At 48.9% G+C, this 15076-nt stretch overlaps 1 protein-coding gene across 1 annotated transcript in view; it reads left to right on the top strand.

Annotated features, from left to right (window-relative positions):
* The first annotated feature begins 1711 nt into the window (after positions 1–1711).
* Positions 1712–15076, top strand: part of LOC132320046 (hydrocephalus-inducing protein homolog) — a 144577-nt gene continuing 131212 nt past the window's right edge. The window contains exons 1-5 of the mRNA XM_059832149.1: positions 1712–1831; positions 2974–3099; positions 4992–5111; positions 8535–8669; positions 13635–13834. Coding sequence (XP_059688132.1) covers positions 1712–1831; positions 2974–3099; positions 4992–5111; positions 8535–8669; positions 13635–13834 — 701 coding nt within the window. The remainder of the gene's footprint in view (positions 1832–2973; positions 3100–4991; positions 5112–8534; positions 8670–13634; positions 13835–15076) is intronic.

Genomic DNA, 15076 nt, shown 5'->3' with positions numbered 1-15076 from the left:
CAAAACGTGGAAATCCAGATTAATGTTGTATCATCCCCATTAGATTTCTGTCTTGGAAAAAGAGTTATTTCCAGCTTTAAATCCTAGCTCTTGCTACAGTATGTCCTCATGTCCATAGTGCTGTGCTGTGCTGTCTCATGTTTCTTGCAAGAACAAAAGGAGACAGCAACGTTGTTGTTTCCTAACACTGTAAAGGGCCCAGTACCATGAACATGTGCAATGCTGTAGCTGTTTGGGGAGTAACGGAATGAAGTTATTGCCTTGCTTGCAGGATGAGGGTAAACCTTGAGGGGGAGGGAATGGTCATCTTTGTATAGATGATGACTTGCTGTATACAGCAAGACATCATCCACACAAAAAAGGTGATGTGGAACAGAAGGAAGCAGGAGGGAATGTGAGCTGTGATTTTTGTCAGATAATGTCAGAATGAAGAAAAAAAAAGTCAGAGTAGAGCTGGGTTTGAGAGCACTGGCCTTTCAAGTGCCAGAAAATAAGAAGCAGGCAAACCTATCTGTTCCTTGGTCCAGTTAGCCAGAAAGGGAGGGGAAATTCTTTCTACTCCAAAGTAGTGCTTAGCAAATACTGTACGTGTTTCTCTTTGTTTGTGTTGGAGACCACTTTCTGGGGTTGTTGTCTCTTCTTGCCCTTTCTTGCACCCCCACTTTGTGTGACGCAGACGGAGAGAGGTGGTCGGCAGGCTGGTGGTTGGAAGAAGAATAGCCCATGGACCTGTTAACCCCTGCTACTTGTAGGATAAGGATGCTGGAGAAGAACTGCCATTAGGATAATTTCTTCAGTGGCCCGGCTGTCACATATTTGCATTTCTATTTGAGCTAATTGCTCATGTTCCTTTAATGGTTTCATGCTTTTATTTCTGCTGTTACAGCCTCTAATGCCTGTAGGGAGCCTTAAGTTTGGGTGTTAATAAGTGAAAATGAGGGCCCTCATTCGCCATGGAGAAATGTTCTTGGGCAGTGTGGTAATTTCATGCCTGGAAGGAGTCGTATTTGCTGGATAATTTTTGTAACTTAAACCAACCAAATTAGCCTTGAGAAACTATAGTTCTTAATGAGAGTATTGAACTCTACGCTCCATTAGTTGGAAGCATCACCAGGCTCCTTGCACAAAGGGTGGACATTGGGTTTGCAAAGTCGGCAAGTAGTCTGATTTTATTAACGCTGGGGGCAGCAGCGATCCCTGGGTTTAAGGTTGTTCATAGTACTCTGAGCACTTAGTAGGGTCAGGCACACAGTCACATCAGGTCAGCTGCCCTGGCAAAATGAAGCAGCTAAGTGACATTTCCCTTCCTTCTGTTCCCCCCGGAAAACTTGTAAAGAGGAATAAAGGACAGTTTGGCTACTACTAGAGATTGGGTTAATAATTCCAGTAAATGGGATTCCAAAAGCAATGGAAGCGGGGGAAGGTGAGAAATGGCAGCAGGCCCTGGTGTGTGTTTGTGGCTCGTGGGACAGCACCCACAGCAAAAGGCTGTTTTGGCTCAGGGAATGTTTGTTCTGGGGTTTTACTGCTATGAATGTTGACTGTGCCACTTAAATATGGTCTAATCACGGAACAGGGTGGGGAGGCCTTAAGTTCTCCACTTCGGAAGGATGCCGCAGCCTGGAGACGTGGGTGTGTCCTCTGGTTCTGCCATGAATGGGATTCTAGAGTTTCAAAGTTCCGTTGTTGCTCCTTGCAGGTGAGCTGAGAGATGGCCACTGGCAAGATGCATCTGTCCATGGGGTCCTCCAAAATGGCTGGTGGATTCCAGAGGAAAGTGGTAGCACCTCGTTTTCCAAAGCTAGTCAGAGAGACAGAGGAGTCTGTAACTGTAAGTACCTGCTGTGGCTGGGCAGGACCTGTGTTAAGGCTGGAAACTCCCCCTGTGTCCCTCCTGCGCCTTCCCCTCGTGTTGTCTAGCAGCACTGTGAAGCTGGACCCCACCTCCCCATCGCTTTGCTGCCCGGCTTCTGCCGGAGGTGGCTGTCATGGTGCAGTGGGGAATGGAGTGCGCGCTGCTTCGGGGAAGGTCCAGAGTCTTGCCTGGATGCCAAGTTAAATGAATGTCCTGGGCATTGCACTGGCATAGCTGAAGCGTGAGTGTGTGCTTCGTTCCATCCTCTTTGTGTGGGCAGTAATATCTTCTGTCACGTAGGCATACTTGCCAGTGCTGCTCTGACCGTACCTGCCCTCCAGGCAGCCGGGCATGTGGTGGGCTGCTTGAGCTCTGCCTGAAGACGTGGCTGGTCCCAGACAGAACAGGTTGCAAAACAGTAATTGTATCTCGTATCCTGTGTGGAGCACGGATCCAGCCCTGCAAACAGCAGTGGAGTCAGGGCGATTCCTCCTTCCCATCCACAGACGTCCCCTTTGCTGACTGGAGCTCACTTGACTGGAGATGACCTAGTGCTCAGGCTCTGTGAATGAGATATCTCTGTGTACTTCTGCAGAGGGGTCTGTGAGGCCAGAACAGAGAGAAAACAAGTGCTAATTAAAAAGAAATAACTAAAACTTGGAGCCATTCCTCTCCACGTCAGCCTTGGCACAACGCTGCTTTTCTGCTTTCCTCTGACTCACCCAGCTGTGACATCACACACGTGTTGGTTGTGAGCATTGTGCAAGGATAGAGTTTGGGGATTTCTGATAACTCCTCGCCACTGTCTTCAAAGGTCACTGGCTCAATGCAGCAAAACTAAAGAGAAAACAAATGCCCGAAGAGCAGAAATCCCCAAACATGTCACATGAAATCATGAAGGAGAAGCTAATGGCGGGGCAGAGCCACTTGGTTAGAGCGTGTGTTCCACTCTGTATCATTAATTTACTGATGTTAAATATTTCAGCAGGTAACTTAGGGGACTTCCAGGACTATCCTAGTGGCTGTGATCACAAATTATTCATCAGTGGTAGTTGAAGAAGAAAAGCCTTTCTGAAGAAAGGCATCTGTGTAACTCTTGCTGGTGTTTTGCATTTCAGCTGACTCCCTCCGCCTTCGTGAAGGAGATGTCTCTCACCACGGAGCAGAGGCTGGCCAGCACTCGGGAGATGAGGCGGCCCCGAATTATCCAGCTTCTAGACATGAGTGAAACCTCCCATCAAAAGGTAGCCTTTTCCTGCCCTTTTCCTTGCTGTTGGTGACATTTGAAGAGGGTGCGTGCTTGTGACAGGCCTGCCTCCAGCTTCTCTGAATACCTCGGTGACTAGGTCCTGTTGTCCTTTCAAACTCCCGAGTGACTAGCGATAGGACAGGAAGAAATGACCTCAAGTTGCGCCAGGGGAGGTTTAGGTTGGTTGTTAGGAAAAATGTCTTTCCGGAGAGAGCAGTGAAGCATTGGAAGAGGCTGCCCAGGGAGGTGGTGGAGTCACCATCCCTGGAGGTGTTCAAGGAACGTGTGGACGTGGCAGTGCGGGACATGGTTTAGTGGGCATGGTGGGGTTGGGTTGATGGTTGGACTTGATGATCTTACAGGTCTTTTCCAACCTTAGTGAACTGCTGGTGGTGGTGGAGTTCCTTCTGCTGGGGGAAAAGTAAAACATTTTTCCCCCGTGAGACATTGAAGTCCTGATATGCTTAGTAGCCAATACGAATAACCTCTGCTGAACTTGGTGGATGTTGCTGGAATTTAGCTACCAGTGCTAAAGCCCGATACTGGGGGAAGGCTGGGGCAGGGCACCAGGGCAGGAGCTTGCCATTTTCCATCCTCCTGCTGAAGTAGTCGCATCTCGCTTCGGTGCAGTTGCTGTCAAATGCTTGGGGTCATCGGACTCCCTCAACGGTGGCAGCATTGGTCTTTGAAAGCTGAGGGCCTACGGTAATTATTCAAGATTTAACAAAACCAATTGCATTAATGCTTTGGGTTGGAACAATGTGTGGGACCCTTGCAGGGTGTTAGAAATTGCAGGGTGCCAAATATACAGGGGAATCACGCTGGGCAGAGGCGATGTGGAGGTGCTTTACCTGGATCAACGTTTACTTTAAAGCTGCTTTTCTTACAGGACTGCTCAGTACAACACGCAGTCCAAATGGGTAGATTACTGAGGTAGGCTGTTGAGTGGAAAATTGCCAGCCAGAGACCTGTAACGAATTGGTTAAGGATTGCCCTAGACAGCACGGGAGTTGGGAATGCGTCAGACGAGTGCACAAATAACTGGCAGTGTGCCGCAGCCACACGTGGAGACCTGCCCATGTCTTTCGAGGGGGAACAGTGCAGCTGGAAGAGGGGAGACAAAGCAGGGAGGAATTTCCTCAAAGTAGTGCCTCTGCTCTGTAAGCATTTGCTGTTTGTGTGTTTTCAGCCATGCTTCTGCAGTGGTGTTAATTAAGAGCAATAATAGAATACAATAAAGCATCCCTTTTAAAGCTCATGGCAAAAGGAGATCTCAAGTCCAGTCTTACTCAAGTTGCCCAGTAATGCTGAGAAAAGAGCTGAACCTTATCACCATCCAATGTTCACCTCACATGTCTTTTTCCTAACTACTGTTACTTTCTTGTTGGCCTTACCTCCTCTGGTACTGTTCTCTTCTTACGGATTTCTAGGCTCTGTATCAAAAAATGATATCTGGGGATGTGTGGGACGTGGTCTCTCTGTCTCAGAGTAAAGATCATCCCGAAATGGTTTCCCACGGAGTCTCACGTAAATTCTTGGGTTTCGCTTGCTCCATGAGCGCTCATGGCTCTTTCAGTAAGTGCTCTGGAGCTGTGTGACCCCGTTAGCACAGGGCTCTGCTGGAGGTAAGCGCTGCCTTGCATTTTGGAGAAGGAAACCTGGAGAAACACCTCCCAAAAGAGCTTCTTAGCTTGAGCCCGCTCAGCGTGGCCCAGAAACTTTTGCTGAGCTCAGAACACAGGTGGGTGAGCTCCTGTTTCCCTAGTGTGAGCTGGGCAGACATAGTCACCAAGAGACTGTACTTCACGGGAGATCAATGTAGGAATCTCATTCATGAATCTTCTTCCCAGCAGCTGAACCTCTCACTGCTCTCTCTTGCATCTCCAGTTCTCCTCAGTTGACCTGGACCAGAGCTTGTTTCAGCCTTTTCCATCAGAGGTGGTGTTTCAGAGCTACGTCCCCTGCGAGGTCTATGAAGCGCCGCTGATTCTGAGGAACACCGACAAGGTAAGTGCTGGGACGTGGAGGTTTAACGCTGTGCTGGAAGAGGAGAGCAGTGTAATTCACGTGGTATACAGCATAGCAAGTTATCTGCTGCAGCGCAGCACGTCAGAATCAAATGTCTCAACACCTTTATTTTGCGAGCTGGTGGAAATCTTCCCATGCTGGAGATTCTCCCCCTGATTTTGGCCATGCGTTGGTGGTATCTAGCCCAAAGGAGCTTTTCTAGTCAGCATCCTTCCTCTCGAAAGCCCCGGACTGAGGGGAATGTCAAGGGCTGTACAGTCCGTATCTGCCCTCATGCTTTACCTCGAGTGTGTATCACGTTCTGGTGGCTCCTTGGTTAACCTTGGTTTCTGGCAGGGCATCTCTGCCTCTCACAACCTGTTTAGCTGCCTCTGCAGCTCACTGTCAGAGCACAAGGGTTGAGTCTTCTCCGCTTTATGTTGGAATAAGTTACAATTAGTGGTGTTAGCACTCCAGAAAGGGCGTTTTGAAACAGCAGTGGAAGCGGACTGATTTAGCAGGAGCAGTGGGAGGCCTTTAGGGGCCACTTTAGGCTCCTGGTAAGTTTAATTCAGTTCTGCCCAGGTTTTTCTAAGGCAACGTGGCTCTCTGCTTTCCCTTTGGAGAACCACAGCCCATCCACAGTAACATGCTCTTGAAGGTCTCCACCTTTCCTTGAAAAAATTGTGATTGTTTTGAGATTTCCCAAGGAAGTTGAGAAGGGAAAAGTTGAAAAACGTCAGCAATTTTGTTCCACTGTAAAGAGGAGAATTGAGACCTTTTGAATTTCAGCAGGGGAGATATTTGCTGGAGTGAGGCATGTGCCAAGAGCAAGCTGGTGGGAAAAGAGAGGAGCGAGGAAAGGAGCTGAGTTAGAAGGTGCTCTGGGAGAGAACATTGTACAGGCAAGGGTTTCTCTTGACACCTAGCAGTAAGTGTGCTGGCAGCAGAGAAGGGTCAGAAAAAGAAAGGTGTAATTAAAGACAGTCTTCTGTACTGAAGAGTAAGACGTATCCCTGAGAGGAGGGCGGCAGGATGGGAAGATGGAAGTGTGCACGAGAGCGGGTGAATTAACCACCTCTCCAAATCTCCCTGTTGGGGGAAACAAACAGGTGGACAAAAAAGCGCTGTTGGGGCATATGGCAGGTGGAGGAACAGCAAGAGAAGTCAAAGTATATTTGGAGATGACAGGTTTTGACAGGGACACGGTTGAAAAGGAGACCCTTTGGCAAGGGAGGATGCAGGCGTGGTCCCTCAGTTATTCCTGGAGAGTGCTGCGCCATTCCTGGTCTGGCGTTCAGCTCGGGGATATTGGAAAGATGCAGCGTGGATGCCCATGCCCCAGGGATACCACTTGTGTGGTCCACAGTGATTCTGGGCACTCTTTGCTGTAGGTATCCTTTCCTGATTAAAGTGTGCCTCCGTTTCTCTTTCCCTATGGCTCTGCTTCATTCCCACTAAGTGTTTTGGCTTCAGCTGCTCCGTTATCCATGTGGTACTTCAAAATGTTTGTCTTTGCCAAGTACCAGCCAACAGGCAAACAGTTAATTTGCTCTATTCATGCTTCCTCAAGTGGAAAAGAAGAACTGCATCAACATTTCTGCCTTTCCCAGTAAAAAATAATAAACTTGTACAGCTGCACCTTGGGATTTGTATGCCCTGTAAAGAGGAGGCAATGTGTGAACTGTTGATTTTTTCCCGAAATGAGTTAGTTTTGAAGCTAGTAAGACCTCAACCATTGGATAGTGCTGGTGTGAAAGTAAGATCGGCTCTAAGGAAAATCCTTGGCATATTTAAGTACACAAAGTTAGAGATGATGATAGTCCTAAGAGAGGTTATTATATTTTAATTTTGTTGGCTTTTGATAATGTCCTAGAGAAAAGCAACATGTGCTCTGTCTCAGTTTTCTCACCAGTTTCGCAGATTCTTCTGAGTCATACTGACTTATACTGCATGGTAGCCTGGTGCTGTCTGCTCCATCAAAATCCAGCTGACAGCAAAGTGTATTCCAAAGAGAGGCTCTGTAATCATTCAAATACAGAAGTGCTTTGCTACATACTTCCTGTTTGTACCTGTGTTTTGTACAAGTGCTTTTCTGTCTTCAGGCTGCTCCTCACGTCTTCTGGGTGGCTTTTGCTGAAGGTCTTAACTCATCTCCCAAGGGACTTGGTGACCCAAATGTTTGTCTGCAGTGTGAAATTGGCTCTGGGAGCTCGCTGCCCCAGGGGATTGCTGGGAGCAAAGGGTGTTTGGAGGGTTCAGGACTGCCTGGGCCGTGGGTTATCAGGCTCGGGTGGGTGGTGCAGAATGAATGTCCACTTTTGCCAAGCCTCATGTGGGTTAGTTGTTTCCCCGTGAAGCTGCCTGTCAGTCAAAATCACTTGTTTTAGACTTTCTGAGATGAGATTTGGTGCTCAGGGGTTGATATCCGTGTGCTAGAAAATGCCTGTGTGCAGTCTCTGTGTTTGTGGCATCCCAGAGGGCAGAAACTTGCAGCAGGGTGCCTGCAGGGACTCGCGGGTGTGGGGAGGAATGCCCAGAGATCTGCCTTGCCTGCACTGGCAGCTGCCTGGCTACAATCAGCAGGCAGCAAGAGCCTCCAGAGAGCTGAGATTGGCTTTTAGTAATGAAACCACAGTGTGAGTCAGTGCTGGTCATGTATCTCAGGGCAGAAAATGCCTTTGAAGCCCATAATTGATAGGCACAGCCTGGGGGGTCGTCTGGCTTGCCATTATTGTGGTAAGTTGACTGCTCTGATCTTCTGCATCAGCCTTTCCTTGTAGAGTATCATGCTTCTTCCTTGCTTCTCTACAGCCCCCTTTAAATTCTCTTAGCCATCTCCTTGTTTCTGGGGCTGTCCCTTTGTTTTCCTATGTTCCTCCTTTTGCTCCTCAGCTTGCTTTTATTCCCAGCAAGGCCACAATGTCTGTGGTCTCCTTCTCTTGTTGGTCTGCCTGCATGACTCTGTAGCATTGCAGCTTGACTGCCCTGCTCAAACCCGGTATGTTAGAAGTGAATTTCTTCCTTGCCCCAGTATAACACATCCTGTTTTGCCTTCAGATAATACGTTCCCCCTTTAGAGGTGCGATGGCATGGATGTGCGCAGGCAGAAGCAAGCAGGTTCTCTGGGTTTGTTGACTATGTGGATGACTTAATTCTGGTATCGTATCGCCATGCTGCTGGTGTCTTATCTGCTGGGCACTTCCTTCACAGCAGGGCATTGCCCTACTGCCTCTGGCCTGGAGCTATTTTCCCCCAGCAGCAGGGATTCAGGTCCACCCTTGTGTATTATGTGTATGTACCTCGAGAGGTAAAAGTGCTTTGGAAAGGTGGTTGAGGCAGGATGTCACCAGGGCATGGCTAGGTCTCTTCTCCTCGTGTTTCCACAACTGGCAAAGTCATAGTTTCATGTCTTTCCTGCAGGTTCCTCGTCTGGTGAAGGTCGTCCTGGAGAGCTCACCTTATTTCAAGTTGATCGGCCCCAAGGATGTGTACCGTAAGGTAGCACCTGGCATGCGTTCCACTTTCCGCATCCTTTTCACCCCTGAGGAGAACAAGGTGAGAGTGGAGGTGCCAAGAGGTTGGTGCCTTCAGGGGAAGCTGCACCTGCAGGGCCGGATTCAGACCAGGGCATCTGGTGTGGGTTTTGTGGAACTGTCCTGGTTTTGGTGGGGTTGCACTGGATCTAGAACTGGGGGAAACTCTTTGCCCATGGTGAAGATTATGCTCTCACAGGCTGGAGGCTCTTGTGTGTTTCAGACTGTTTTTATCCTTCAGCGCGGGCACATTTAACGTAATGTGTATTGGCTTCAGGGATAAGAGAGTCTACTGTCTGTGGTGGGGCAGCCTCTCAAGGTGTTGGTTTCTAGTATCTGTCCATTGCTGCATAATTATGGGTTTGCTCCACTAATTATAAATACAAAGGTCTGTTTAGAAGTGACGTGTTATTTGGGGGACCCGAAGTAAGCCTGATCAGAGTGAGGACCACCACCTTTGAAAACTGCAGTCACCTTAATGTATATCACGTTGGACACAGTAGTGACACAGCTGAACGTTGTGTCTAAAGTAATCGCTTTTTTTGCATGCCGGTTCTAGTCCACCCCCTGCTGTGAGGTCTGCTCCAGGCTGCAGCTGGTCACATCTTGGCATTGCAGGGTGCTGCTAGGCGCTGCAGCAGGGACTTGCAGGCGCTGCAGCAGAGACTTGCAGGCTGTGCTTTCCCTCGGTGTGCTTTCTTGAGCGTTCGTGAGGGAAGGTGCACGTGGAACAGTAGGAAAGTGTCAGGGAGGGGTGTTAATAAGATGTTTAGCCATCTCAATGGCAGGGGTGTAATTATTACGGAAAATACTAGAGGCATGAGTAGATCCAGAGAGCTTTTCTCTGTCTCATCTGGCAGCCACTTCCCTGCCTGGCTCCGGACTGGAGCTTTTTCATCCCCTGTGTTTCCAAGCCTTGCAGCCGTGCTGTTTCTGAGGATACTTGCCCGCCTGTGATCCAGCTGCAAGTCTAGGGGAGAAGGAGTGCTGTGCCCATGGCAGGGAGCCAGCCTGGTGCAGGGCCACTGAGCTCTAGATGTTCTTAACTCAGCGAGAGGTTTATGTGCTGCAGATGACAGTGAGACATCTGCCTGGCAGAGCACGTATAGGACTAAAGGGGCACGTACAGTCTGCAGGCAGACACCTTACCCCAGAGCCTGTGGGCAGAAATACTGGTGTGGCTGTGTCTTCATGCGTGTTATTGTGGTTGCTTTGTCACCTGGCGCCTACTCCGTGCCACACATACTTTTGCTTGGAGGTTTGAACACCAGTGCCTGGCAAGTCTGATTCTCAGTGCTGTGATGCGAAGGGTCAGTGCTGTTACCTGGAGACTTGTTAATACAGAGGGTTTAGTCCATGGCACGGAAGGGAGGAAGCATTGCAGGCATACAAAGACAGGCAGGCTGACTCCTTCCGCCAGCCCCCCGCCACCCCTTAGCACTGTTTTTCGCATGACTTTGTTGGAGAGGCAAGGTTAGGGGATAGCTCTGAGCCAGCTGGTGTTTCTGCAGCAGGCCAGAGGTGCAAGATCTCTTTGGGCATAGCTGTTTTCTCATCTTCCATTTGCAGCTTAGATTCAGTTTAACACTTTGTCCTGTCCTCAAACAGTACGGATATAGAAAACTAAAGAGGAAATGCCCTGTGGTGCCTGGCTCCCCATGCGTGTGAAAGAATCTGTTCCTTTGGAGGGACTGAGAAATTATTTAACATCATTAATATGTAGGGTAAAAATTATGTTGGCCTAGGGCAGTTCTCCATGCTCCCCAAGTGACACGAGAGCTTAATGTCACTGAGGTAGGCCTTGAAAAGTACACTGGTGCCTTTAAAATGTGATTTATTAGTATAAATTAGTGTTCATCTTTGGGGTGGAAGAGGTAAATGGGTGCCCATGAAGGGCGGCAAAGTGCTGCTCTTCAAGTTTCGAGAGGCAGCAGAGCAACACGTGAACATCACCCCAAGTAGAAGTAGGGTGAGATAAACCCCAAGAGCACTGATGTCCAATACTTTGTCCCTTGTCTTGCCCTTGAACTGGCGAGCATCTGGAGTAGGGAGCTCTGCCAGCGAGAGGTCCTCTGCACAGCTTCGGTGACAGCCCGGCGGGTTTCTGCTGAACTGGGTTTTGTGCCCCTTGCAGGGGTTGTGCAGGGCATCGGGAGAGGGGTGCGTGCTGCTCGGTGAGGAGCACGTAGGGGTTTATACAGCCGAATCAGAATTTTGTACAAATGGAATGATTTGTCTCGTCCTTGGTGGAGCGTGAGTCAGCGAAGTACCTGAGTGCTGTAGCTCAGCTAGAAATGCATCAGTAGCATGGTCAGGAGGTGCCCAGCACCTTGAAAACCCCTTAGCGAAGAGGCAGGCTCTGGGAAATGGTTCTGTAAAGCCACCATGGATTCACAGCAGCGTGAGCAGCCAGCTTCTGCCTAGCACCCCTCTTTCCTTGCTTTTTCCCCCCCGTTTGGCCTGACGCTGCATTCAACTTTGCTGCGAGGTCCCACTTTGGGGTCCTAGAGCATGGTTGAAGGGTCAGCACGTGCTGAAGTGCTTTGAGTCAAGCTTTGTAGAGGATGCACTGTCCCAGGGTGTCCCTGGAGAAGGGGCTCAGCACACAACATGTGTGTAGGTGAATGGCAAGAGGCAGCTTTCTCTCTCAAAGGTTGCGGTTGTCTCTGCGAGGCCAAATCCTTGTTGCTTTAGCTTTGTCTTTGCACGCCTGGAGAAGTCCCTTCCCCAGGTGCTGCTGTGCAGGCAGTCCCAGTGCCCCTCACCGGCAGCAGAGCTGGGAAGGCTGCCTGTGCTTGCTTTTGGGGGGGATTGATTCCTTGGGCTCTTATTTACATTGCTGCTGATCTGCTCCTTAGCGATGACAATGACTTGAAAATTATTTCCTTTTACTTCCCTCAAATGCCTCCAATTGTTGAAGTTTTCTTTTTTCTTTATCCCCCTGCTGATCTGAACTCCTTGCGTCCTCCTCTGTCTACCTGGCTTCTGGAAGGGAGAGATAAGTCAGTATGGCATGCCCAGACTTAATAAGGCACGCAGATTTCAATTGGATTTACAATGCCTTTGTTACAGTAGTGTGGCCAAAATAACAAAAAAAAAAAGTAAATAGGTTTCTTTATTTGCTAATGCAGTTTCTGAGGATCTAAACAGTCCAGGATGTGAAGTACCCAGCTAATAGGTGCTTTAAATTCACATGGGCTGCCCATAGCTTTTATTTTAGAGGGCTTAGGCTGCAAGGTTGAGTACAAAATTGCTAATTCAGAAGGACTTGCTGAAGATGAAATGCATTCCTGAAATGTGATCTTCCAGTCTGTAGGTCGTTTGCTGCAGTTCCTTTCCTGGTATTTTACCTTCCAGATATGAGAAGGAAAAGCCCTTCTGCAATATCCAGTGTGAATATTTGAGATACCCAGAATAAAAGATCCTTCTTTATTCTTTTTCCACCTTGGATGTGACAGCGTCTGTTAGTGCAACCTTAAACCCCAGCCGAGCAGGCGGTTGGTAGGCGCTGGGTGTTAACTGCTGTGCTAAAGCTGTAGCTCTGTGTCTGTGCCTCCTCTGGCTGCTGTAGGTCCCTTGCAGGCTTGGAGAGGGTGGGTATGGGAGCAGGAAATCCCAAGGGCAGAGGAATGCGAATCTTGTCTGGTTGAGGGGGTTTGCTGCTGCGTGCAATTCCTAAATCACCTGCTTGCTGCTTCAACAATTACAAAAATACCAAACGAGATAAAAGCACTGAGGGGAAAAAAGATCAGGACAGTGAGTGAGTGATCAGAGGCAGAGCTTTTATCAACTGGTCAATAAGAGCTGCTGGAGGTAATGGCTCCTGGCCCTACTAAACAGTTTTACCACTGATTTCAGCGGGGGGCAAGGTGATACTTCCAGCCCAGCTATGCCACACTGTAGATCTGGAGATCGATCTGCTCAACCCTACAGCAGCATGATTTTGGTGATTTGATTCACCTCCCTACTGCTAAATGCCAGACAGCTTGAGGGGAGGGGGGGTCTGTCTGTCTCTTTTCTGAGCAAGCCAATGACTGGGAATAGCAGAGCTGAGTTTGCTCTGGTCGGGATGTCTGACCTGCCTCAGGGAGGCATGCTAGCAAGGCAGCATTCTGGAGACTGTAGAAAAAGGAGGTGATGAAGACATCAGTCATGCAGCGGAGAGGAAGCAAAGCTGTTTGCTGCCTCCGCTGAGGCTAGGAGGAGATGTAAAGGGAAATTGAGATTAGACACAGAAAGAGCTCTCTTTAAGCCTAGGGCAGAGCTGGAACAGGCTGCTGAGGGCAGGGGTGGAGTTGTTAGTGCTTTCAAGTACTTGTCAAACATCTCTTGAGTAGTGTGGGTACAGAGCTGAGCCAGTTCTGGGGTGGGGAGATGGATCAGATAACCTTTTAAGGGTGTGTGTCCCCAGCTTTGTCTCCATAATGCTATGGGAAGGGGTGGGAAATACACCTGTACCCTACACTCAGCTGATAGAAAAAAAGTATTGTGTCCAGCTTGTTAAGTATTTCACCAGACTGACTCTTGATTGTGCATGTGGCGAAGTCCTTCTGAAAATGTACCTGAGCATCTCCTGCCAAGCTTCAAGGAGGTCACTGCATTGCTGGGATTGGAGCTGGCCCTGTGGCACAACTGGGTTCTTAGTGGTGCCTTTAATAGTCTGCAGTGGTGATCAAGGCAGGTTCTTGTTACTGCTGTAATCCCGTACATGAAATGACTCTATTTTGGTGCCTCAGAATCCAAGTGTCAGATGATTTTGTCTGGTTCTGCCAGCTTGCTGGGAAAGCAGGTGACTCAAGGGGGTTGTTCCTTCTTTGCGAGTTAGCAGCCCTGTTCAAGTCATGCTACTGGACTGAAAGGTCATTAAGGCAAAAAGGACTATTACATTATTGAATGCGTCTGTTGGAGTCCTAGAAAACAGCAGCTTTCCTTCTGCTGTGGGGATGGTACTAAACGCACTGTGCTGAGATTGTTTCTTTCCCTGCAGGATTACTTCCACCAGGTCACCTGCATCACGGAAAGGGAAAAGTTCGTTGTGCCGATCCGAGCTATAGGTGCCCGAGCCATCCTGGACTTCCCTGACCAGCTGAGCTTCGGTGTCTGTCCCGTCAAGTACAGCACCCAGAAAACACTGCTGGTTCGTAACATCGGGAACCGGGAGGCCCGCTACCGCATGAGCACTCAGAGGTAAAGGAACTCAACATCTTGTGCAAAATACTGTTGCGTGATAATATAGCTGGTAAACGGTAACAAAAAGGAATGAGAGCATCTGAGCTGCTGTATTGCAGCCGTAGCTGGAAACGGGCAGGACATGTGGGTTTGGCAGTTGCTTACGGTGTCTTAAGCATGATACAACCTTTGATAAAACTCTGCAAGCTGCAGCAAAGTTTTACACTGCAGTGGTGTCTCCAGCACAGCATCTCACTAGATGAATTCTGTTAGCTTGAAAGAACAAATAAAGGAAGGCAACCTGACCGCTCTTGGGCTGTATGGGATAGTGTGTGGCAGATGACAGGTCTAGGGAGCTCAGTTATGTAGACCAAACGCAGTGTTAGGAAATGGCTGGCTATGAGCTGGTGGAAGAGACATTTAAGAGTTGATCAGCAGCTGTGTCTATGTTAGCAAGTCATTCTGAGCAATTGGAGATGAGTAGATGAAAGCTGAGGGTACTGAGGCCCTGAGAGTAACACCGTGTGGTCCAGGAACTTTGTTTTCCAGTAGGTTTCTTCTGGTCCTTGGGACCAAAATATTCTTAAGTAGAATGAGCTCTTAGGTGGAGATGAGCAGACACTGGCTTCAAGATTGCCCTACAGCCCCAAAGCAGAATGCTACTGAGGGCACAGGCAAAAGATGCGGCAAAAATCTGGTGCATGGATTGGGAGCGTTTTCTCCTGGAGCTTTATCTCCCCTAGGTTTCCTGGAGAGTGCTAGAATGTTAGTAGCTAGCTTGCAACCTGCTGATGGTAAGTACCTTCTGAAACGGTTGCATACCACTGTCAGCCAGATACACCCGTTCTCTGGGAGGCCACAAGCACAGGGTATTCCGGTGGTCCCCTGATCAAATGCCTGATGGGAATTGTGTTGCGGACAGCCTGTGCTGTTCCTTTTGGTCTCAGAAGGCAGTCACTGGTTTTCCAGTTGGCTGAATTGGAGAGGGTAATGAGTTTTTTGACACCGCATCTGCAAGGAAACCAGTTCAGTTGGCTGGTAATGAGTTGAGAGTGGCTTGGTCCCAGAGGTCTCGGTGTAGGAGCTGAGGTCAAGAATGCAGCAAAGACCCGCTGTCTGACTTGGTGCACCTGCATTGCCTCAATTTCTTCCCCAGGAAAACAGGGCTCGAAAGAAGACTTCTTACTTTTGTCCTGTGAAACGTGAGGGTCCAAGAGGAGCTTCCACCACAGCCTGGCAAAGCCATTTAAGCAGGCTTCG

The sequence above is a fragment of the Gavia stellata genome, chromosome 33 (assembly GCF_030936135.1).
Source record: "Gavia stellata isolate bGavSte3 chromosome 33, bGavSte3.hap2, whole genome shotgun sequence".
Lineage (NCBI taxonomy): Eukaryota > Metazoa > Chordata > Aves > Gaviiformes > Gaviidae > Gavia > Gavia stellata.
The sequence above is the reverse complement of the archived record's forward strand: the minus strand, read 5'-3'. Positions and strand labels throughout refer to the sequence as shown.